General features: G+C 45.0%; 2 protein-coding genes across 3 annotated transcripts in view; one reads left to right on the top strand and one right to left on the bottom strand.

Annotated features, from left to right (window-relative positions):
* The window catches only part of LOC123276719 (zinc finger and SCAN domain-containing protein 32-like), a 28,414-nt gene extending 6,728 nt beyond the window's left edge, over positions 1-21,686 (bottom strand). The window contains 7 exon segments of the mRNA XM_070485098.1: positions 8,051-11,374; positions 12,136-12,323; positions 12,325-12,604; positions 16,754-16,831; positions 18,915-19,080; positions 20,416-20,526; positions 21,655-21,686. Of these exon segments, the coding sequence (XP_070341199.1) occupies positions 10,554-11,374; positions 12,136-12,323; positions 12,325-12,575 (1,260 nt within the window). The 5' untranslated portion in view covers positions 12,576-12,604; positions 16,754-16,831; positions 18,915-19,080; positions 20,416-20,526; positions 21,655-21,686 and the 3' untranslated portion in view covers positions 8,051-10,553.
* Positions 1-23,539, top strand: part of LOC139039650 (zinc finger protein 75A) — a 78,415-nt gene that overhangs the window by 46,757 nt on the left and 8,119 nt on the right. The gene's annotated exons all lie outside the window — the stretch shown is intronic.

Below are 23,539 nucleotides of genomic sequence, written 5' to 3'. Positions count from 1 at the left end.
TCAATGGAGAAATGTGTGTAGAGGAGGGTTTTAGATCTCCTAGATTTGTCAATGTAAAAAGAGCTGCCCCAAGGCACATAGTAGTAAAGTTGGCAAATAGGAATGATAAGGAGAGAATACTCAGGGAAGTAAGGGAAAAAAAGAGAATAACCTATAAAGGAGCCCCTATCAGACTGTCAGCGGATTTCTCTACGGAAACCCTACAAGCTAGGAGAGAATGAAGTGATATATTCAAAGCTTTAAAGGATAAAAACCTTCAGCCAAGAATACTCTATCCAGCAAGAATTTCCTTCAGATATGAGGGAGAAATTAAATCTTTTCCAGACAAACAAAAGTTAAGGGAATTTGTAACTAAAAGCCCTCCATTACAAGAAATCCTCAAGAAGGCTTTCATACTTGAAAAAAGAAAAAAGGGAGAAAGGGGACACAATCCACAGACTAGGGAGACCGATGGATAGAACCAGAACAGGATAGCAAATATTCAATTATAGCATTAGGGTAAAGGTAAGGAAACTACCAAAACAAGGGCGATCTTAGCACTCTAACTACAAATGAATAAGACGAGTTGGAATAAAAAATGAAAATAATTATTTAGGAGGGGAAGAGCAAAGGGTCTAAATCAGTATTGGTCAAGTAGGTAAGAGACCACCAGAGAATAGACTATATTATACACGAGATTCTAAATACAAACTTCAAGGTAGACACTAAAATAAAGTACAGAACAGAGTCACAAATCATAAATAAGGAAAAATCTAAGAAACCCAGCATAAGAAATTGCAGTATTAAATGGGTAGGATAAAGCACACAGGAAAAGAAACTCAGGAAAACAAGATAATGAGCGACAGATTGACAGCATTAAGTCCACATGCATCAATAATCACTCTCAATGTGAACGGATTGAACTCTCCAATAAAAAGACACAGAGTGGCAAAATGGATTAAAGAACAAGATCCAACAATTTGTTGCCTCCAGCAAACACACCTCAGCCCCAAGGACAAACACAGACTCAGGGTGAAGGGGTGGAGGACAATACCTCAAGCAAATAGCAAGGAAAAAAAGGCAGGTGTTGCAATTCTCATATCAGACCAAGTGGATTTCAAAATAAGACAGGTAAAGAGAGACACAGAGGGACAATATATAATGATCAAAGGGACACTTCATCAAGAAGAAATAACGCTTATAAATATCTATGCACCCAACACAGGAGCACAAAGATTCATAAAGCAACTATTAACAGACCTAAAGGAAGATGTTAAAAACAGCACAATAATAGTAGGGGACCTCAACACCCCACTCACATCAATGGACAAATCATTCAGACAGAAAATCAAGGAAATAGTGGAGTTAAATGAAAAACTAAAACAATTGGACTTAATAGACATATATAGATCACTCCACCCTGAAAGAGCTGAATACACATTCTTCTCAAGTGCACATGGAACATTCTCTAGGATAGACCATATGTTGGGAAACAAGGCAAGCCTCTACAAATTTAAAAAAATTGAAATAATAACAAGCATCTTCTCAGATCATAGTGCTATAAGGCTAGAAATTAATTACAAGAAAAAAGCTGAGAAAGGCACAAAGATGTGGAGACTAAACAACACACTACGGAACAAGCAATGGATCATTGAAGAAATTAAAGAAGAAATAAAAAAATACTTGGAAACAAATGAAAACGATAGCATGCCATACCAACTCATATGGGATACAGCAAAAGCTGTATTAAGAGGAAAATTCATCACAATACAGGCACATCTTAACAAACAAGAAAAATCCCAAATAAGCAACCTTAAAGCACACCTAACTGAACTAGAGAAAAAAGAACAAATGAAGCCCAAAGTCAGCAGAAGGAGAGAAATAATAAAAATCAGAGCAGAAATAAATACTATTGAAATGAAAAAGGCAGTAGAAAGGATCAATGAGACAAAGAGCTGTTTTTTTGAGAAGATAAATAAAATTGACAAACCACTAGCCAGACTTACAAAGAAAAAAAGGGAGAAAGCTCAAATAAACAAAATCAGAAATGAGCGAGGAGAAATAACAACAGACTCTGCAGAAATACAACAGATTATAAGAGAATACTACAAAAAACTATATGCCAACAGAATGGATAACCTAGAGGAAATGGATAAATTCTTGGACTCCTACAATCTCCCAAAGCTCACTCAAGAAGAGGCAGACAATTTGAACAGACCAATCACAAGGAAAGAGATTGAAACAGCAATCAAAAACATCCCAAAGAATAAAACCCCAGGACCAGATGGCTTTCCTGGGGAATTCTACCAAACTTTCAGAGAGGATTTAATACCTATCCTTTTCAAGCTATTCCAAAAAATTAGGGAAGATGGAACACTTCCTAACACATTCTATGAGGCCAACATCACGCTGATCCCAAAACCTGACAAGGACATCACGAAAAAAGAGAACTACAGGCCAATATCACTGATGAACATAGATGCAAAAATTCTAAACAAAATTTTGGCAACCAGAATTCAGCAATTCATCAAAAGAATCATACATCAGGATCAGGTGGGATTCATACCAGGGACACAGGGATGGTTCAACATCCGCAAATCAATCAACGTGATACACCACATCAACAAACCGAGCAATAAAAAACACATGATCATCTCAATAGATGCAGAGAAGGCATTTGACAAGATCCAACAGCCATTTATGATAAAAACTCTGAACAAAATGGGCATAGAAGGAAACTACCTCAACATAATAAAGGCCATATACGACAAACCCATAGCCAACATCATACTCAATGGGCAAAAACTGAACCCCATCCCCCTGAAAACAGGAACAAGACAAGGATGCCCTCTATCACCACTCTTATTTAACATAGTACTGGAGGTCCTGGCCAGAGCAATCAGGCAAGAAAAAGGAATAAAAGGAATCCAAATAGGGAGGGAAGAAGTGAAAGTCTCGCTGTTTGCAGACGACATGATCTTATATATAGAAAACCCCAAAGAATCCATTGGAAAACTGTTAGAAGTAATCAACAACTACAGCAAAGTTGCAGGGTATAAAATCAATTTGCATAAATCAGTAGCATTTCTATACTCCAGTAATGAACCAACAGAAAAAGAACTCAAGAATACAATACCATTCACAATCGCAACAAAAAGAATAAAATACCTTGGGGTAAATTTAACTAAGGAAGTGAAGGACCTATATAATGAAAATTACAAGGCCTTTCTGAGAGAATTGGATGACAACATAAGGAGATGGAAAGACATTCCATGTACATGGATTGGAAGAATAAACATAGTTAAAATGTCCGTTCTACCTAAAGCAATCTACAGATTCAACACCATCCCAATCAGAATCCCAGTGACATTCTTTACAGAATTAGAACAAAGAATCCTAAAATTCATATGGGGCAACAAAAGACCCCGAATTTCTAAAGCAATCCTGAGAAAAAAGAACAAAACGGGAGGCATCACAATCCCTGACTTCAAAACATACTACAAAGCTACAGTAATCAAAACAGCATGATACTGGTAGAAAAACAGGTGAACAGATCAATGGAACAGAATTGAAAGCCCAGAAATAAAACCACATCTATGGAAAGCTTATCTTTGACAAAGGAGCTGAGGGCATACAATGGAGAAAAGAAAGTCTTTTCAACAAATGGTGCTGGGAAAACTGGAAAGCCACATGTAAAAGAATGAAAATTGACCATTCTTTTTCACCATTCACCAAAATAAACTCAAAATGGATTAAAGACCTAAAGGTGAGACCTGAAACCATAAGGCTTCTGGAAGAAAACGTAGGCAGTACACTCTTTGATATCAGTATTAAAAGGATCTTTTCGGACACCATGCCTTCTCAGAGAAGGGAAACAATAGAAAGAATAAACAAATGGGACTTCATCAGATTAAAGAGCTTCTTCAAGGCAAATGAAAACAGGATTGAAACAAAAACCCACTAACTGGGAAAAAATATTTGCAAGTCATATATCTGACAAAGGCTTAATATCCATAATATACAAAGAACTCTCGCAACTCAACAACAAAACATCAAACAACCCAATCAAAAAATGGGCTGGAGACATGAACAGACATTTCTCCAAAGAAGATATACTGATGGCCAATAGGCACATGAAAAGATGCTCATCATCGCTGATCATCAGGGAAATGCAAATCAAAACTACACTAAAATATCACCTTACACCCATTAGAATGACAAAAATATCTAAAACTAATAGCAACAAATGTTGGAGAGGTTGCGGAGAAAAAGGAACCCTCATACACTGCTGCTGGGAATGCAAACTGGTGCAGCCACTATGGAAAACAGTATGGAGATTCCTCAAAAAATTAAAAATAGAACTACCATACGATCCAGCCATACCACTACCAGGTATTTATCCAAAGAGCTTGAAGTCGGCAATCCCAAAAGTCTTATGCACCCCAATGTTTATTGCAGCACTGTTTACAATAGCCAAGACATGGAAGCAACCTAAGTGTCCAGCAACAGACGAATGGATAAAGAAGATGTGGTACATATATACAATGGAATACTACTCAGCTGCAAAACAGAACAAAATCATTCCATTTGCAATAACATGGATGGACCTTGAGAGAATTATGTTAAGTGAAATAAGCCAGCGAGAGAAAGATAATCTGTGTATGACTCCACTCATATGAGGAATTTAAAATTATGGACTAAGAACAGTTTGGTGGATACCAGGGGAAAGGTGGGGTGGGGGGTGGGCACAAAGGGTGAAGTGGTGCACCTACAACATGACTGACAAACATTAATGTACAATTGAAATTTCACAAGATTGTAACCTATCAATAATTCAATTAAAAAAAAAAAAAAAGAAATGCCTGCTCTGAGATAGAGGGATTATAATGCCCAGAAAGCTGTGGGAACTTTGCTTGAGTCCTCAGTGTCTGAGTCACATGTCTCCCCAAAACAGATCAATATAACTGGATTTCTGGTCAGGAGAGGCCCTGAGTAGGTCACTGGGGACTGAGACCAGTGCTGCAAGGCGTAACAGAGCTGAGGGACTCAGGCTGGGGGCCTACTAGAGCCCTCCCTGCACTGCCTTGAGCAAAAATGACATTGCCGTGCTCTCTGCCACTGTCAGGTGTGGCAGTGGGATCCTGACTCTCTTCTACTCTGCCCAGCAGCACATACCACCCTCCTCATTCCAGTTGTTAGGTCTGGCTTCCTGGGAATCTCTATTCCTGTACCTTTCTTCCCTTGGCCCATAGGATGATCTGGGGTGGAGTAGGGGAGGTAGGGTGTCAGTGGTGGGATTTTATTTCCTGGTGATGGTATGTGTGCTCCCAGAAAAGCCAGCAACCCTGAGGTTATGTGGAGAGTTGCCAAGCTTTATTGGAGCCCTTGAAGCTTATCTTCTGGGGCTTTCCCAAGAGAAAAGCCAGAACACCTGCTCAGACCACTCATGCCATGAGCCCTTAAAGAGGAACCCTGCTATTTAAAGAAAATGGTGAGATAGAGAGTCTCAGGCTAGAAAAGGAAGAGGCATGAAGAATCCAGGGTTGAGAGTTTGTCAGTGCCCATGACATCGTGGACATGACCTTATAGTTCTGTCATGACCAGAACTGGGATGCCGATGTCAGGCTGAGACAGCTCACTTCCAAAGGTAGGCTATGTATTCCTCTGGTCCTCCCTTCAGAAAGGCTCATTCCATGGTAGCTCTTACAAGGGTCATGTATGAAGCTGGTCTATATTTGGGGCATTCATGGTGACCTACTGCCACCAAAGGAAGAGAGCCTGATCTTAGACTGATAAGGAAGTTTTCTGAATGAGTATGTGTGAGCTAATCCAGCCTGGACAGGGTGATCCTGAATCAGAAGATACTACCAGAGAGGTGAAAATCTCCAGAGAGAAGATCCCATTTAGACATGTCAGGTGGCTTGACCATTGAGGAAAATGAAAATACAGATGGAATGATCCATGGCCAGTTATCTGGCACAGCCTAAATAGCCAAACTGAGAGGGGAAGGGAGAGTCTGGATGAATGGATGAGGCCCCACTATGTGCTTGGCCAAACCCAGGAGCAGCAGAGAGTACACTAATTCTACATCTGACATGCCAGCTTACTCCCACTGTGTCCTGTATCTGGGTGTGAAGTCTTGATTTGTAACAAAAATCCAACTGGAGATTCCAAAGGACAGTGCTTTGATGGCTCATCACTGATGGCCTCTGATGGATAACGCCTCGATGGTAAGGCGGACTGTGTGACCATCCTCTATAACAAATGAGATCTCTGACGAGTCTCCTTTCTTTCTTTGTAATGGGTCTCTTTTTGCCTTTTCTATCTTTAGGCCGTAAAAGCTTCTTAGGGGGCATGTCTAATCTATATTATGTAATAACTAGGTTTTAATCTAGTGCCAGGTACAACAGCATGCCTTTGAGATAGTTGCTAGTTATGAGTGTGACATGAAGCCTAAGCTGTACCTGGGTCCTCCTGAAGACGCAGGACCTGCGGCCCCTGCCATGAGACTACCCTGATGGTAGTAACATGCAGTATAAGGTCTGTATTCCAAGGTTTCACAGAAATCGTTAGTCAGAAAGAGTGTTGAGAACGACAGACTGAAGGAATTAAAGGCTTTGGAATTGACTTGACCCACGTTCAAAATCCAACTCCTTAACTTTAGTCACTATGCAAGTCACTTAACCCATTATAGCAGGTATGTGGTGTGGCTGCCAGGAAACCCAGACTTTACTTCCCATTCTCAGTAAATCCAAAATTTATGCAAGACTCCCGAGGTGCCACTAGAATGTCCAAGTGTATGGGGAATGCCTGAGCAGCTTCGGGAGCACAGCTTCCTCCAGATGCCAGAGCAGGGCGGCACCAAGTTCAAAATCTTTCAGGCTAACTGCCCTACCACAGGGAACTGTGAGGGTAGTTGCTAGAGTCCTGTGTTCTCCGCAGGTAAAGAACGCTCAGTCCTTCTCTTTGTCTCTACCCTGAAGTCAAGCCAAGGATGAGCAGCAGGACTGCACGGAGTCTGGAATTGATAATGGTAAAAGCGAGCATTCACATGTGAGAAAGTGAGCGATGATATGGGTACACTCGAGTCCAGGATCCCAGAAGTCCTGGGCAGTTCCTAAAATGACTGGTAAGCCGGTCCCCTCACAGGAGAGGCATAGAAGAGGTGGCAAGAGGAAAGGAAAGTGAGCTAAGTAGGCTTGACGGGCCCAGCTCTTGTTTTGGCTGTGACCATGCATCCACCAGCTTAGGCTGAGAATCCACAAGAGGTGTGTGACGAGGATGACAATGTGTAGGCTTTGCCCTGCTTCTCTGGGTTGTGAGCATATCTGATCCAGTCTGTGGTAAGTGGTTAGGAATCCTTGGGAAAAAGGAATAGCGTCAATTGAAGAATTCTATCAGTTAGTTAAAATGTTTCCGTGAGAAACGGAGGTATAGAAACTACATGGAGGGCCCAAGTATTTAAGTTACAGGCAAAACTAACTGGCTTTTAATGGACGTCTGGAGGGCTGAACCAAACCAGGAGGGTACTGTTACACATCAGAGGAAATCTATAGACTTGACGGTGTTACCTTTTGTGTACCCACATCAAATTCCTTCTCAAGTGGTTAGTGTGGTGATGACGCTGCATTAGACAATGGGAGACAGACACTAAGGTAACAGAGATAGCAACTGTAGGAAGCAGCTACCACATGTGGGGTTAGGGGCGCATAGGGAAGATGTTGTGTTTGTCATAATTTGGAAGCTTGGAAGAGAGGTCCTGAAGACCTGGGACTCGGATCCTGGGGGTTGCTGCCCGACTGGTGCTGGTACAGGTTTTCCCCACTACCCTAAAGTAGAGTGTTGCAATGAACCCTTTCGTAAGCCAAGGCAGTGTAAAGCAAAGAAGCAATTACCAATAGTTTATATGAGAACAATTTTTGAGCGTTCCCAGATCCAAAAAATAACCTACCAAATCATACAAATAACACATAAAACCTCACATACTAACATAGTGAAAGCAGGAAGGATATGATAAATACACAGCCTGTATAAAATAGAAATAATGTACGTACAGTGTAGTTTCACTTACCAGAATCGGGAAGAGTGTGAGCACACTGGAAGGCTGAGAGGTGGTGGTGGTGATGGTGGTGTGTTAGGCTGAGCCGTCAGAGGTTGAAGTGGTGGGAGGTACAGGAGACCAGGGTGTAGGAGAGAGGAAGAGGGTTATCTGTTAACATCCCGTCACTGTCTGAATCCATCAGTCCAGGCAGGTCACCAACATCTGCACCTTCTACATCTGCTTGCCTCCAGTCGAAGGGCAAGGTTAGTAGTCCGCTGTGCCTGATCTTTCAGGCTTGAGTTGCGACCATATGTTTGACTGCTTAGCCACTGTAATGGCTCGCTGTAAAAGAAACACTGAACACTATTTTCACTTTTTGCCTTTTTTTCATAGAAGTGAAAATTTTCTTCGGATTTCTTTTGGTTAGCAAAAGGTCTTTTGTAAAAGTGAAGTGCTGTAAAGTGAATTTTCAGATAGCAGGGGTAACCTGTACCTCTGAGGGATCCAATGAGACTGGTTTTGGAAGACAGTGTCTACTTAGTTCACTGCTTTGTGTTTGGCTCCTACTACAACACTGGGTAAATTATAAGCAATCAAATATTTCCTTTATGAATGCACAAGTGCATTCTACAGTTCTTACCTCTCTACTCCAGACCATCCAGCTTAGCTGACAGGCAAAGTTGGGAATTCTAGTACTCTGTGTTCCTTTTCCTGCCTAGTGGACTAGAGGATAAAGCGGACTAAAGTGGATAAAGTGGACTAAAGGATAAAGCCTGGAGGGTGGAGGCCACCCAAAAATGCAAGGAGTTCAACAGTTGCATCCCACGCTCCGGCCCCAGCCCCAGCCGACCCAGGAGTGGGAGGAACCTGCCGGTGAGGCGTCTTTGAGTACCCCTACTTCCTTACACTTCCATTGACTTTCACTAGCTTTCCTCCTTTATCAAATCCAACTTATGTGAATTGGTATCCAAAGCCCTTCAGTAATCGATCCACCCCCAGGCTGTCTCCCTTTTCCCCACCATGAATCTCCAGTGATGTCGGGCTGATCCAGACAGGTCACATTCAAGCCCACCTCTCTGCCTTTGCCCAGGCTTTTCGAAGATGTTATTCTTCCCTCTGTGTAGAGCAGTGGTAAGCATATGACTCTGGAACTATCCTGCATAGCTTGTCCTAGGGCCATGCTCCAGGACTGTGTATGCAGGGGAATGTGGAGTGGCCCAGGCAAGGCTCACTGAAGTATATTCTTATGTCCTGCCTTTGCTTATCCTTCTTCCCCAAAAGTTTTTAAAAAACTTTGGCTGAGGTAGAATGTACATTCTCCTTTGCTCATATTTAATTCCTCAAAAAGGCTCAAGCAGAAACTGTGACACTTGCTTTTTACCACATCTTACTTAAGGTACTAACATCCTGCATGCACAGGCCAACAACCATGGACAACATACACACCTTTTACCACTTTCTCTCCATAGTGATTTCACAAAAGCTTAAATATCTATGCCTTGTTCTGGATCAGTAAGTTTTAAATTTGGTTCTTAGTGCTTCTCACACCCACCCTTCCTTTTATCTGCAGTCAGAGCCTCCTGCAGCCATTGTATTTTCCTTACTCTTGTGATCTCCCTTCTCAGTAATGGCTCAAACCCTTCTGATCCCAGTGCTATTCCTCCTCTCCCCATTTCCTGCCCTTTATTCCTTCTCTGCATTTCTTACTGCACTGAAGCAGGTTCTTCACTTAGATGCTCTTCAGGATCCTGGAGGCTTCTGCATGAGTATAATGTTTCTAAGGGAGAAAATTACAACCAAAGGCCCGGGAAGTGGAGGAAGAAAAACCTTTATCTTTATGATGTTTAAACCTGTAGAAACTTTTTACTATAAATGGGGGTGATAGTAAGATGAGGAATCTTACAAAGTTTACCTAGATGTTCTGCTTGCTCTAAGATTAAGTCACTTAGATTTAGTATAACCCACTGGCTTAACCTATCCTTCCTTTCCTTTGTTCCCCTTGGTGGTGGCTGGATTAGAGTAGTGACATGCTCTGAAGTTAGCAGTAGTACCTAACAGCAGGTGCCTAGATGTCCATTATTGGTTTAAAATAGACCCAAGCTATCAACTTCTAGATGTGTTCCCCATGAGCAGGAAGAATTTCTTCTCAGGCATGGCCCAGAAACACCTCTTTGGCCACTAGCCACCCATTCTCTGTTCAGAACAAAGATACCCTGGTTTCCTGGCAGGACTTACAGATTCTACAGCCTTCTTCCCTTCAAAGCAAAATTGAAGTCCACAGTGAGAGAATACTCTGGAGTCATAGGCAGAGCTAGAAAGAGTTTATCATTCTTATGATGATTCCTATTCCTGGACGTGGTTCTGAAGTGCTTAACTGGTTGTCAGTAACTCTACTGCTAAGCCAGGGATTGGCTGATAGAACTCTCCATAAGCAGAAGGAAGCTCTAAATAACATATGTTGACCTAAGGAATTGATCTGTCAGGTTTCCTACACACTCATGGCATCTCTCCTCCTTCCTGTGATGTGGGTATCTCATTTATGTACCCCCTGATGGCGTATGAGGGCAGAGTTCTTCGTGAAGCTTTTTGCACACTGACAGCACCTGTAAGTCTTTTCCCCAGTGTGCGTTTTCTGGCGGGCCCTGAAGTGGGAGCTGTTGTTGAAGCTTTTCCCACACTGCTCACAATCATATGGGCTCTCCCCAGGATGGACTGGGTGGTGGCTGCTAAACCAGGAACTGTTGTTGAATCTCTTTCCAGAGACAGGGCACTGATCGGGCTTCTCCCCAGTGTGGGTCCTCTGGTGGACAATGAGGCTGGAGCTCTGGCTGAAGCTTTTCCCACATTCTCCACACTGGTAGAGTCTCTCCCCTGTGTGAGTTCTTAGGTGAGTTGTGAGGGTGGAGTGCTCACTAAAGCCCTTCCCACATTCACTGCACTTGTGAGGCTTGTCTCCTGTGTGGATTCTCTGATGACAAACAAGATAAGAACCTTGGCTAAAGCTTTTCCCACATTTATAACAATACAAGAAGCTTCTTCCAGTTCTGGAGCCGGCTGATGGTGAGGGAGAACTCTGAGAGCACTTCCTCCCACACAGGAGGTATCCACAGGCCTTCCTCCCAGTATGAAGTCTCTGGTGACTCATCCTCTCCTGGGATGGGGGTTTCTCCTCACTCTCACCTGGAGAACATCTATGTTGCCTGCCTGACATTGGCTCATCCTTCCAGCCTCTTGTTAGCTCAGAGTACCAAAAAGTTTCACTAGACTTTCTCCACTGGGCCTTGTTCATTTCTGCTTCCTCTGAATCATCCCATTTCACATTCTCATTTTTAATCCCATACTTGATCTCAAAATCTGAAAGAAAAGAAATACAATGTACTGGAAAGAAGGGGAAAAAAATGGAATGAGAAAAGAGTTACATAAACTACATAAAGAAGAAATACCTAACTGAAATTTTTCACGTGATTCAGTCTTCTGCTAATTAAAAGCCTATGTTTCTCTCTCCAATTGTAGTATGTTTAAGGTCGAAATTTGTGGTCACAGGTAAATATACCCTAAACTCCACGAACTTTCCTCGTATTTTATTTCCTTTTGGATGACCTTACACAATGATAAAACTCAGGCAAACAGTCAAGTTCGGTATCATCTGTCAATCTGTGTATATGTGTATTCTGAATTCTTGAATGGCCTAGCTTCTGTGAACAGAAAAACAAAACACCACCCTGAGTGGCCAGCTCACACATAAAGCAAGTTGCTGAAAAGGAAGCAAGTGTGGGCTTGGGTCATGAAAAGAGGATCAGTGCTGGAGAAAGAGGGAAGGAGAGAGAGTCTGGGCTGGAGGACTAACTGGCAATCTAAGGAAGCAAGGTAATTGGAACTCCATGGGAAAAAGTGACATGGACTCTGTGGAACAGTCTGGCAAATGCAAAATTGGAGTCCAAAGTGCAAGAGAAACAATCTTTAAACACCATGAAAACCAAGACTCCCTGGTCTGTATAAGCTCAACAGAAAGATGATGGCAAGTCCAGAAGCAGAAATGGCTCTCTCTTCATTGCCAGGCTAATGGTCTCTAAGTGGACTTTCCATCCTCTGACTGCCAGAGCCAAGAGTCTTACCAAGTCTGTTGGGTAACAGGAGTGACAGGTCAAGTCTGCTAACTTCCTGGCCAGGATCCCTGAAGTGCTTTTCATCCCCAGCAGCACCATCCACAGTGGTAACTTCTCCAACCTCTGTGGGCTCCTTGTTCTGCTGACTCAACTCTCCAGCATCCATATCACTTCCCTCTTGGCCTTGTAACAGTTGCTACAGAGGCCCAGGAGCTTGAAAGGACATCCATTTCCTCATGAAAGATACAAGGCTCAGGCATGTGGCCTCTCCTCACTTTGAAGTAACATGACTGTAGGTTTTTGAACTTGGTGAGACACTGCTCTGGGGTCCGCAGAAAGCCCTGCTCCTGCAGTTGTGCTGCCATGGCCCTATAGATCTGGATGTTCTGGTGATGAGCCTGGAGTTTTTCATAAAAGTGAGAATTACTGAGAATGGCCAGGACTGTCATGGTCTCTTCATAGCCCCAGTGCACACCTGCTGCCAGGGAACAAGAAACACAGTGATCAGATTAAAGAGGACCAGATACCACAATGCACGGTTTTAGTAGCCCAAGAACTTAAATCCTAGTTTGTCAAACTATGCCACAACTGGCTACTCTCATTCATGTCTCACCGTGGGCTTTTTCCTAAAACAAAAGCTATCAGTATACTAGAAAAGAAATCTTCTTCAGCTGAGAAAGAGTTGCAGAGTATTTTCTAAAGCTGCCCTGTTTATTTCCCTTTATCCTGAATCCCACTCATTTCCCCTGAGATATGACTCACAAGGGTCGTGCTCACGTGGCTCCACAGTTGTGGGGATCCCTGAGGGCCTGTGGCTGCACAAGAGGACATGGTGAACATGGGAGACTTGGAGGGAAGCAAAGAATTAGAGGAGAGAAGAACTAGTTATAGGATACTTCTGCCTACTGCCACCTGTGATGCCCAAGTCCCTCCTGATCTGACCCATCCCTGACTGTTTATCTCTCCTGTCATCCATGTAGATACAAGGAACTAACTTACAGCACTTAACTAGGACAAGGTGAGAGTAAGGAGTAAACGTCTGGAAACTGCAAACAGGCTGGCTGTTGTTTCAGAACACACCACACATTCCTCAAAGGGGTGCCCATCTGGGCCAGTCACTGAGGGCTCATTTGTCTAGAGCTGTCCCAACAAGGACGTTCTGATAACATCCAGTCATGATGCTCTCAAGGGCACACAGCCCCTTCTCATTACCCCCTCTCATCCACTCTGCTCTAAGCCATCATCTCAAGCCTGGATTGCTGCCATGGCCTGCTACACGGTCTTCTTGGTTCCACTCTTGACCTCCTACATTCTATTCTTGACCCAGAAGTCAAAGTGGGCCCCTATCCTTCATTCAATTCAACTAACATGTATGAGTGTCTACCATGCCACTTTCTGAGAAATGCAAATATCAATAGGACATGGATCCTGCCTTCAATTAGGCACAGTCCAATATAAGTCTCTGTAACAAGAAGGAGACACAAACAAACGTTTAGGTAAAGGGCCAAATAAATTGAAATACTCAAAGGGATCGTTTTGAAACTATTACTCCTCTGCTCAGAAACCTTCCAAAGCCACCCCATTTCACTCAGAAAAGTCAAAGTCCTTACAGAGTTCTATAGGTAAGGCCAGAAGGCCTGAATATAGTACTTCTCAAATTATCTGTAAAGAACCAGGTTTTTTGATTGTCTTTAAAAATACAATAAACATGCAGTTGGATAGTGCAGCAATGTCAAATTGCTCTAAGTTTCTAAATGCTTGCTCTCCATTTCAGTTCATGTCACTTTCAATAGCACTCCCCTAAGTGATGTGACTCTGATCTTGTTTATTGTTCTCGTGCTCTCAATCTGCTCTAGTCACACTGGCCTCCTTGCCCAGACTTGCTCCAGCCTCAGAGCTTTTCCACTGGCTGTTCCCTCTGCGTTATACTCTTCACCCAGAGAGCCACATGGCTCGTTCCTGTTCCTCCTTCAAGTCTTTGTTCCAATGTCATTCTCTCAATGAGGACTACTCTGACAACTCCAACAAAAAATGCAACTCACCCTCTGCCCCTGCACTCTTTTTGATGACTCTTACTCTGCTCCATTAGCCCGACAGCTGCAATGGAACCTGATTCCTAGACTAAAATGACAGCCTTCTGAATGCACACAGTGGCACCTGCCAGGACATCACCCATCTTCCATAGAGAACATAGTACTCATTCCTCAGGCTAACATCATCTTCATTCTTTTATGTTCCAGTAAAAAATCTGGGTATAGCACCTACCCAGATAATTCACTACTTTGGTGACAGAAACACACCTGGTTTTGGTTTTCAAATTTCAAAACTCAAAAGAAAATTCCCTGAGTTACCCAGACAACATAAAGGTTTAGGTACTACTTTTCCCTCCATGTAACCTGCACATGGCCAAATGAGTGGCTTCACACTGGAATCCACTATAGCCTTTATCTCAGCATATCCCCTACAGTGAGGAACAGGAACCATCTTCAATTCAGAGCTGGAAGAGAAGGCCCCTTGCTGGGGAATGGTTTGCTTATAGGTGATCAGTACCAGGGGAGACGTGTAGAGCAGTCCTCACCCAGGTGGCTCTGGAGCAGGAGTAAGTGTGAGGCCTCCCACCTTCCTGGAGTGGCTGCTTGCTGTTGGATGGGTACTATCTGAGCCCTCCAGTGTGTTCCCATACCCCACGTTTTTCCATCTCCATGGGCCTTGACTTGGCCCTTTGGTCTCAACAGCCCCATGTGCCAAACTCCTAGGGGAACTGGAGGAGCCCTGTAAGCCTCGACAGTACCTGGCCTGGAGGCTTCTGAACTTGGTTCAACAGTGCTCCTGAGTCTGGTAGAAGCCTTATACACAAGAACTCAGTGTTCCCCACATAGCTGGCTGCTTTGCTGGTGTACCTGGAGTTTCTCATAAAACCAAGGCTCACTCAGAACAGACAGGAAAGTCCTGGCTTTCTCAGCAGCCCAGGGCGCACCTGCCACTTTCCGGTCCACCAAGGCCAGCTGTTTTTGTGTCACCTTGATTTTTAATTCCCCCTTTGCTGGTGTTTCATGGGCTTCTACTCCAGTCTCACTTGTGGAACTCTTACAACTTTTCCTTGCTCTGCAGCCATGGTGGGGAGGGGGGTCCCCAGTGTTCTATTTGATCCAGCCCCAAGATGATATTCAGACCATGAATGGGAAACCCTACATGTGAAGAAGCAGGGAGGAGACATCAAAGCCCAAGCCAGCTGCAGAGCACGTGTCTCTGAATCTGATGGTCAGGGAGGCTGCTCTGAGGAGGAACAGCCCATGTGGTACAGAACTGATTTGAGGAAGGCAAGAGATCAGTCCTGAGACCCTGCAAAAGGGCTCTTGGTGCCTCCTGAAGGGCCTGGGCACAGAAGCAGACTGTCACAGCCAGGTTGTTCTGGTTTTTACTCTCCTCTGCCGCTCAGGACATAGCACAGCTCTGTGTGTGAGCACACGTTCATTCATCTCTCATCTGTTTCTCCCACAGTCTAAGACTACTGTCTGTCTCCTGTGCTGTTTCTCTTGCTGTCTCTCTGTCTCCCCTCCCCCTTTTCCTTGACCTCCCCACACTCTCTGTCCCCACTGCTTTCAGTCTCATGTCCCCTCCCTTGTTCTTGCTCCTTGTCACACATGCTATCCATCCCTGTCATGAGCCCTCTCTTGCTTTCTTTTTCAGTTTCTCTCTTTGTCTCTCTGTCTCTGTCACAGTCTCTGTCTGTGTCTTCCTATCTCTGTGTTTCTTGTTTACTTTCTATATTTTCCTGTTTCTTCCTTCTTTCCTTCTACCTAACAGGCTCCCTACTGTCTGTGTGTCTCCTTCCTTCTCAGGTTCTTTCAGTCTTCTCTGAACAACTGAACACATCCATTCTGGACCTAAAGGGAATGCAGATCCTTACCCAGCGAGACGTTTCTGTCATTCTTCCATGTAACACCCCCGTAAAGGGCCCTCTGTGCAGGGCCACGGTGCCTCTGTCCTTCCTAACACAGGGATACTGCACTGTCCTCACAACCCATGACTGGGTCGCTGTAACAACACCGGGGTCTGCTGCTACTGATAAGAAATCACCCTGCTAGCCTGGGGTGGGGCAGAGACAGGAACACAGTCATGAGATCAGGGGCAAAGCAAGGCAGAGGGAGGTCAGGCCTCTGAGGGAAGGATTAGGGTGAGTAAGGAGCCATGTGATGACGGCAGAGTAGACAAAATAAGAAAACAAACCAAGAGGGGCCTGCCCGGTGCTGCAGTGGTTAAGTTCACACATCCTGCTTCAGCAGCCTGGGGTTTGCCAGTTTGGATCCTGGGTGACTACATGGCAACACTTGTCGAGCCATCCTGTGGCAGACGTCCCATACATAAAGTAGAGGAAGATGGGCACAGATGTTAGCTCAGGGCCAGTCTTCCTCAGCAAAATGAGGAGGATTGGTGGCAGATGTTAGCTCAGGGCTAATCTTCCTCAAAAAGAAAGAAAGAAAGAAAGAAAACAAGCCAAGAGAACCTCAATGGACCACCTAAAAACCCTTTCTAACATCTCTGGAAAAGAAGGAGTTTTAAGGTGAGAGTGAGTACAAGGTGAAATGAGAACTTCAAGAGAAAAAAGGTGCAGACCACAGCTCACCTGGTCCCCTCCTATCCAAAGCAGAGCACCTGTTTCCTGGTCTCAGAGACCCCTCTTCTGGGGATGGTTCCTGGAAGCCTGTAGAGTAGGCCAGGGTGGGGGAGAAAGAGCCACTGTTAGAGGGCAGCTTCCACACAACAGCCACAGAGAAGAGGTTCTGAATGCAGTCCTCGGGCCAGCAGCATGAGCAGCATCTGGGAACCCTTCAGAGATGCATATTCCTGGGCCCCACCTCAGATCTTCTGAATCAGAAATGCTTGGGGTGAGGCCTGGGAACCTGAACACACCCCCAAGATGAGTCTGTAGCAGACTCAAGTTTGAGGATCACTGTCATAGCCAATGCCCTCTCTGTGTGTTTAGAAGTTTCTTTCACCAAATCATTCTTGGCATAATAGCTTAAAAAAAAAGTTTTCATGCTAAAGAAGTAAGTACACATTATAGGAAAAACATGTTTTAACAGAATAATGAGAGAGAATCTCTTATACCCCACCACCCAGGATAAACATAGTACTCTTAAAAATAGCACAGTAACTCAAACCTTTTATTTTTCTTCAGACTAAAATAATATATTATTTCCCAGATCCCACCTTCAATAATTCTACAAAGGAAATGGTTCATTTTGATGAACTTCAGAGGATATTCAGAGTTCTATGACCCCAGGGGAGATTACAACACTCCGGATTTGAGCAGCCCATCGGCACAGTGACCAGAGGGGACAAGAACTGGAACACAGTGAATCCTGCCCCTCTTTACTCACAGACCCCAAAGCCTCAGAAATCACACACCACAGAGCACAGATGTTCCCAAGGATTAAAAGGAAATAAATGCTAAAGTGGTAAAGTTTACAAAGATCCTGATAGAGTATTCACTTCACTTAAAAAATACACAAGTGGGGTGAGCCTGGTGGCATAGTAGTTAAGTTCACATGCTCTGCTTTGGCAACCCAGGGTTTGCGGGTTTGGATCCCAGGCATAGACCTACACACCATTCATCAAGCCCACAGTGTGGCAGTGTCCCACATACAAAATAGAGGAAGATTAGCACAGATGTTAACTCAGGGACAATCTTCCTCAGGCAAAAAGAGGAAGACTGACAATGGATATTAGCTCAGAGCCAATCTTCCTCACCAAAAATAAATACAAAAATACAAAAGCAAATACAACTCTTACACTATTTTCCATTCATAAACAGAAGCTTGCCAGTTTAAACAGCATGAAAACACAATGTTTTCCTCCAGGATTTGAGTTATATAAACATGAGCTGCCTTTTAAAAATTACTTAGTAACCTGTAGTGGCAGCTTTCAATTAAGCAGAAAAGGCAGCAGTGGCCTTTAGAGTACCTCCAAAGTATGCAGCCAAAGTGCTTCACAGAAAGAGACCTCTAAAGATGGAGCCTTCGTCTGGCCATGCAATGGAGTATTAGGCAGCCATAAAAAGGAAGGAAGTGCTGATACACGCTTCAAACACACTAAATGAGAGACCAGACATGAAAGGTCACATACTGTAGCATTCCATTTCCATGAAATGTCCCAAAGAGGTAAATCCAGAGAGAATAAAAAGCAACTGATTAATGGGTACAGGGTTTCCTTTTGGGAGGGTGAAAATGTTTTGGAATTAGACAGAGGTGGTGACTGTACAACACTGTGAATGTACTAAATGCAAGTGAATCATTCACTTGAAAATGGCTAATTTTATATTATGTGAAATTCATCTCAATTAAAAAAAATTTTTTTAGTTAAAAAAATTTTTCCAAATTAATTAAGATCGGTAAAAATAACAAATACAGCTTTGGAAGAAAAGAAAAATAATAGGAGAAATCTATTGTGGAAGAAAGTAAGCTGGATAGGAAAAGGAGTTTAATGTCTTTAGGTATATGAAGAACTGCTATGCAGAAGGTGAAGGTAAACATGCTCCCTTTAATACGCCTGATTCAGAAGGAATAGAATTAAACTGAAATAAAAGAGGATTAGGCTAACACATAAATGATCTCTAAGACTATTTCAAGTGCTGTTACCATCAACTGAAATTTGAAATCTTGTCTTTTGGATATATTTCAAAGGCATTTCATCTGGAGCCCAGGGGCAGATTCACGCTCAGACTTGCATTTCCAATAGAGGATTGTTCTTCCCCACCTCAGGTGAGGGCAGAGGCCTCTGCTTACCTTCTGAGTGTTCCCATGGTCTTTGGCATGAGCTCCGTGGCCCCGTCAAAGTCCGTTCCTCTGGATGAAGCCCCTGGATCAGGTGGGATCTCAGTGACTCTCTGGCTCCTCCTAAAGGGGCCGTCTCCTCGATGAGCACTCTCAAGTCTTTCCCGGAATCCAGGACCTGAGAACAGACCCTATTATTTGTCAGTACAAATTCCTGCCTAAGCTGGACCTACAACCCCTAAGAGTGGCATTAAAAAGTGCTATGAGACATAACGAAGCAGAAGAAAAATATTCTCAGAGCCACTGTAATAAAATAAACATGAATAGAATTTGGTCTCAAGTGATTAAGATCATTTACATGAAAGCTCTTAGCATAGACCTTAACACACCAGAAGGGCTAAAGTGGTGTACATGTGTTGGAAATGAGAGCATCAGCTTTCACATGAGAGAGCTCCTGTGATCTCAGCACTACTGCCATTTTCTCTCCCCCCTAATCCAATGCATCACCAAGTCCAGCCAGTTCTACCTTCAAAAGATCCCTTGCATCAGTCCTCTTCTCTCCCTCTCCACACCCTCCAGCCTGGTCCAAGACACCATCCTCTGTCTGGACTGGACTTCTGTCATTGCCTCTTATCCGCATCTTCTCTGCTGCTAGATCTTCCAACCCAGTTTCTCCCTACAAGGGATCCAGTAGATCTTTTTAAAATGTAAGATCACATCCATCTCTGTTAACACTCTTCAATGGCCCCACTCCACGCAGAATAAAAGCCAAACTCCTCTTTGCAGCCTGAAAGGCCCAGCATAAGGTGGCCTCTGCCCTCCTCTCACCTCTCACACCACTCTTCTCCTCGATCCTGAAGCTCCAGCCACAAGTCCCCACTTCCTTCTCAAACATGCCAAGTCCACCCCCACCTGAGGCTCTTGGAGTGTTGCGTGCCCTCTGCCTGGAGTACTCTCTTCCCAGCTCTTGACACAACTGGCTCCTTCTTTTCCTTGACATCTCAGCTCAAATGTTCCCTTGGAGAGGCCCTGCCCCATCACCGCTACAAGCAGATATTTTGTGAAACTCATCATGTCCCACGCTGGTCAACAAGTACTGGCTCTAATAAAACTTGATTTAGTGTACAACACATGGCACTCTTGCCCTCAAGGAACCGTCTAGCAAGAGAGATTAGATGTTAACTCACCAACATTTCTAATTTTCCTGATTTGGGGATAGCTGCCCTTCACCTGGCTGTGTTTTGGAGAACTTTTCTGAGTGTTTTTACCACTTTAATTATGGACTCTAAACATTCACTGAATATATGAATGTCTAATGTATGTCAGCAAATGAGAAATTATTCCATAGACTAAGGACATAGGAGCAACCCAAGATAGCGAAAACTTTCTGGTGGGTGGCAGAGGGCTACTGTGCATTTCTGAACAGAGCGCCTCTCCAGTAATTGGATTCCTGTGCTTCTCACCCCCACTTCTTCATAAACAAAACCATGAGATTCTGCCTTCCTTTTCTCACCTGTTGCCCAGGCACTCTCTGTACATTCTCAACCACAGCCACAGCTTCCTTGGCATTTTTTGGACGCTGCTCCCTCACCCCGGTCTTGATCTCCAACTCATTTATGGGGCACTATGAGGATCATGAAAAAATATGATAGTTAAAACGATGCAAAGGCAATAACAGCCTAAGATCAGGCAACTTTCTACAAGACCCAGCTATAACTAAGGCAATCACTAAGCAATAACTATTATAGATGAAAAAGAAAAAAACAAGGGTATTTCCTAGCCAATAGTAGTACCATTAAATTCAGCCCGTCACCTAGCAAAAACATTCAGCCCACTATGGAAGTTGTGTGGTGTCTCATCTTTTGCTTTCATTGCTTCTCAACTGTACATTCATCATTTCTCAACTAGGGCACAAGCAGGGAAGGTGAAACCAAAAGGAAAGACTCAGGGGATGTTTGTGGGCTCCCCAGCAAAGGTAAGGAACTATGGCACCAAACTTCAAGCAATGGATGTCATCAGTGGCTCTCATTTACTATTCACCATTAGCGCCTTGATTTCCTTCCTTTCACACGTCTCCCATCTTCCACAACCAACACCCTACCCATGTTATGAATCAAGCCTGCCAATGACATCCAAGGACACTGCTGGCAGAACTTCATTGATTCAGTGTAATAAGTTCCAATTATATGCTCAGCCTTGGGCCAGATGATGAGGATCTCAATGCTAAGAGCATTACTGTTCACTGCTTCTGACAGACTGGAGACAAGACTTGCTTTTGAAGAAACTAAGTTCCAACCTGACTGAGATTCTAGGGAAATGAACCTGCTTTTAAACATATTCAAGTGACTTAGGCAGATGCTCCTTATTGCCTTTGTTTAATCCTTTCCTTTCACTCAAAAAGGATCAAGATCTAGACTTCAGAGGAGCGTAACACCCGTCTATCTAACAGCAAAAACAGTATAATGGCCTGGGAACGGTCTCCCATTTCATTCCCACCTTAAACTTACCTCCAGATGAACGGACCTGGAAAGAAGCTCCCTCCAAAACCCTCAAATGATGCTCCAAGATTTACTTTATTCAATGCAGTCTCTTCAGTCCCATTCAAAACGCTCCATCAGAGGTCCACGTGAACTTATTTTCTAACTTTCACTCTTTTTCCGAATGTGTAGCCCAATTACATTAGAAAAACGTACTACAGATTTTCTCACACTCTCATCTGTCCAGCTTTCAAGGCTTTGCTCTTTGCTCTTACCTTTTCCTCTGCCGGGAATATGGCCCCAGTCCCTGCTCTGGGCAAGTGTCTCAAGGTCTTCTATAATTTTCCCCAACCAAAAGTCAACTTGCATTCCCTTGGAATTTCCGCAGCATTCAGCTCACATCTGACCTTGTCCCACCTCGTGTTACTGGTATTGGTCACATTGCCTCAGTCCTTTTGCCAGATTGCCTCACTCAAAGACACTGTCCTATCGACTCTGTAACTCTAGCTACACGTAGCCGACTTAGTAAAGAATCACTTGACGGGTATAGGCTGACACTACAAAAACATCCCTAATTAGGAGAGCACCGACAACCCGAAATACTCCGATTCTTATAAATACTCCCTCCCGGCTACCAGCCGCCGCCGGCCGCCTGAAGCGACGCAGGAACAACACGGACGCGAGACGGCGACACCCACACGCCGAGCCGCGCGCTGGGCCGTCTAGGCCTCGGTGGCCCTACAGACTCGGTGGCTTTAACTCTTTCCTGCCGCCAGGGCTAAACCGGGACAGGAAGCCACACCCTAGGTTGAGGCCTTTAACCGCGCACTCGCAGACGCAGGCAGGCTGCACGGAGCCCCGCCCCGAATGTGCGTCACTTCCGCTTCCGGCTGGGGCGCGGGAGGGGGCGGGTACTGGTGAACTGGGGTTCGGGAAGCGGTCGTGGTGGAGCCAGGCTTCCGTCTCCGAGCCCTGGGTTTCGCTCGCCGGGCCGCGCGCGCCTCGCCGGGCCCGCCTGGGAGTGGTGCGGGGCGGAGAGCGGCGCTCCTCAGGGCGGCGTCGGAAGGGCGGCGACTTGCAGTGGAGCCCGGGGCCGAGGGAGCGGCGTCCACGAAGCCGAGCTGTCTGAGGTAACAAGAAGCGGCTTCCCCCTCGGCGTCGGCCCCGGAGACCCTGAGAGTCGCCGCCGCTGCAGGGCGGAAGGGGCGAGGCAGCCATTTTCCGCGGGCGGCGGCGTGTCCGGGCCGGGCTGCCTCCCCGGTGAGGTTCCGGCGGGACTGCCCGGGGCGAGGCCCACCCGCGGGCTCCGGCGGCCCCTCTCTCTGCCCTCTGCGCCCACAGCGCCCAGCGCCGCGGCTGGAGCCGCTCGGCCACCGCGCGCTCGCACCGGGCTCCCGGGCGCCCGTCGGCCGTCCGCAGGCGGGGGCGGGGCGGGCCGTCTCGGCCGCTTTCCCTCCTCCGCTGCGTTTCCGTGGCTGGCTGCTGTTACCGCGGGAGAACGAGGCAGGTCAGCCTCGCAGAGGCCGGCTTCTGCTGATGCAAAAGCATAGCAGGTGTCCCCGTGCCGCCTGAGGCCGCGTGGACGACAAGGAGCCGGCCGTTTGCGACTGCCTTGGAGTCCTGCACAGATTTCGTTGCCGCTTCTGCTGGATCACCTCAGGACTTTCGAGGGAGGCTCTCGTCAGCCTCGCTGAGAGGTCTGAAGGACCCTTGAAGAAATGTAAAGTCAGCGGAAGGGTCACCGTATCCTCACCCGCTCCCGTTCTCTGCTGTTTTGAGCCTCAACATTTAGATGAACGTTTTGTGAACAAGGCCAGGGGTAAGGTTTCTAGGTCAAGCGAAGAGAAACATAAACATACAGGTGTCAATCTTCTGCATAGTGCCCCTTATACGCCTGGGAAAGAAGTGCCAGAGAAGAATGTTGGGCATCTGGTTACGTAATTGGGGATGCTTTCTGAGCAGAGTAAGGCTATTTTTTCCCTGATTACTTTCCTTCTCCTCTGATGTCATTGTCAGCTCTCCTGCCAGTATTATACAATGGAAGGGCGACTCAAATGTTCCACAGAGTGGAGCCTTCATCTTCACAAGAGGATGAAGGGTCATAGAAGTTGTACTCCCTTACTGAAGACACAAGACTAGGATGACATGTTAAAATATTAG

Source organism: Equus asinus, chromosome 14, assembly GCF_041296235.1.
Source record: "Equus asinus isolate D_3611 breed Donkey chromosome 14, EquAss-T2T_v2, whole genome shotgun sequence".
NCBI classification, from domain to species: domain Eukaryota; kingdom Metazoa; phylum Chordata; class Mammalia; order Perissodactyla; family Equidae; genus Equus; species Equus asinus.
The sequence above is the reverse complement of the archived record's forward strand: the minus strand, read 5'-3'. Positions and strand labels throughout refer to the sequence as shown.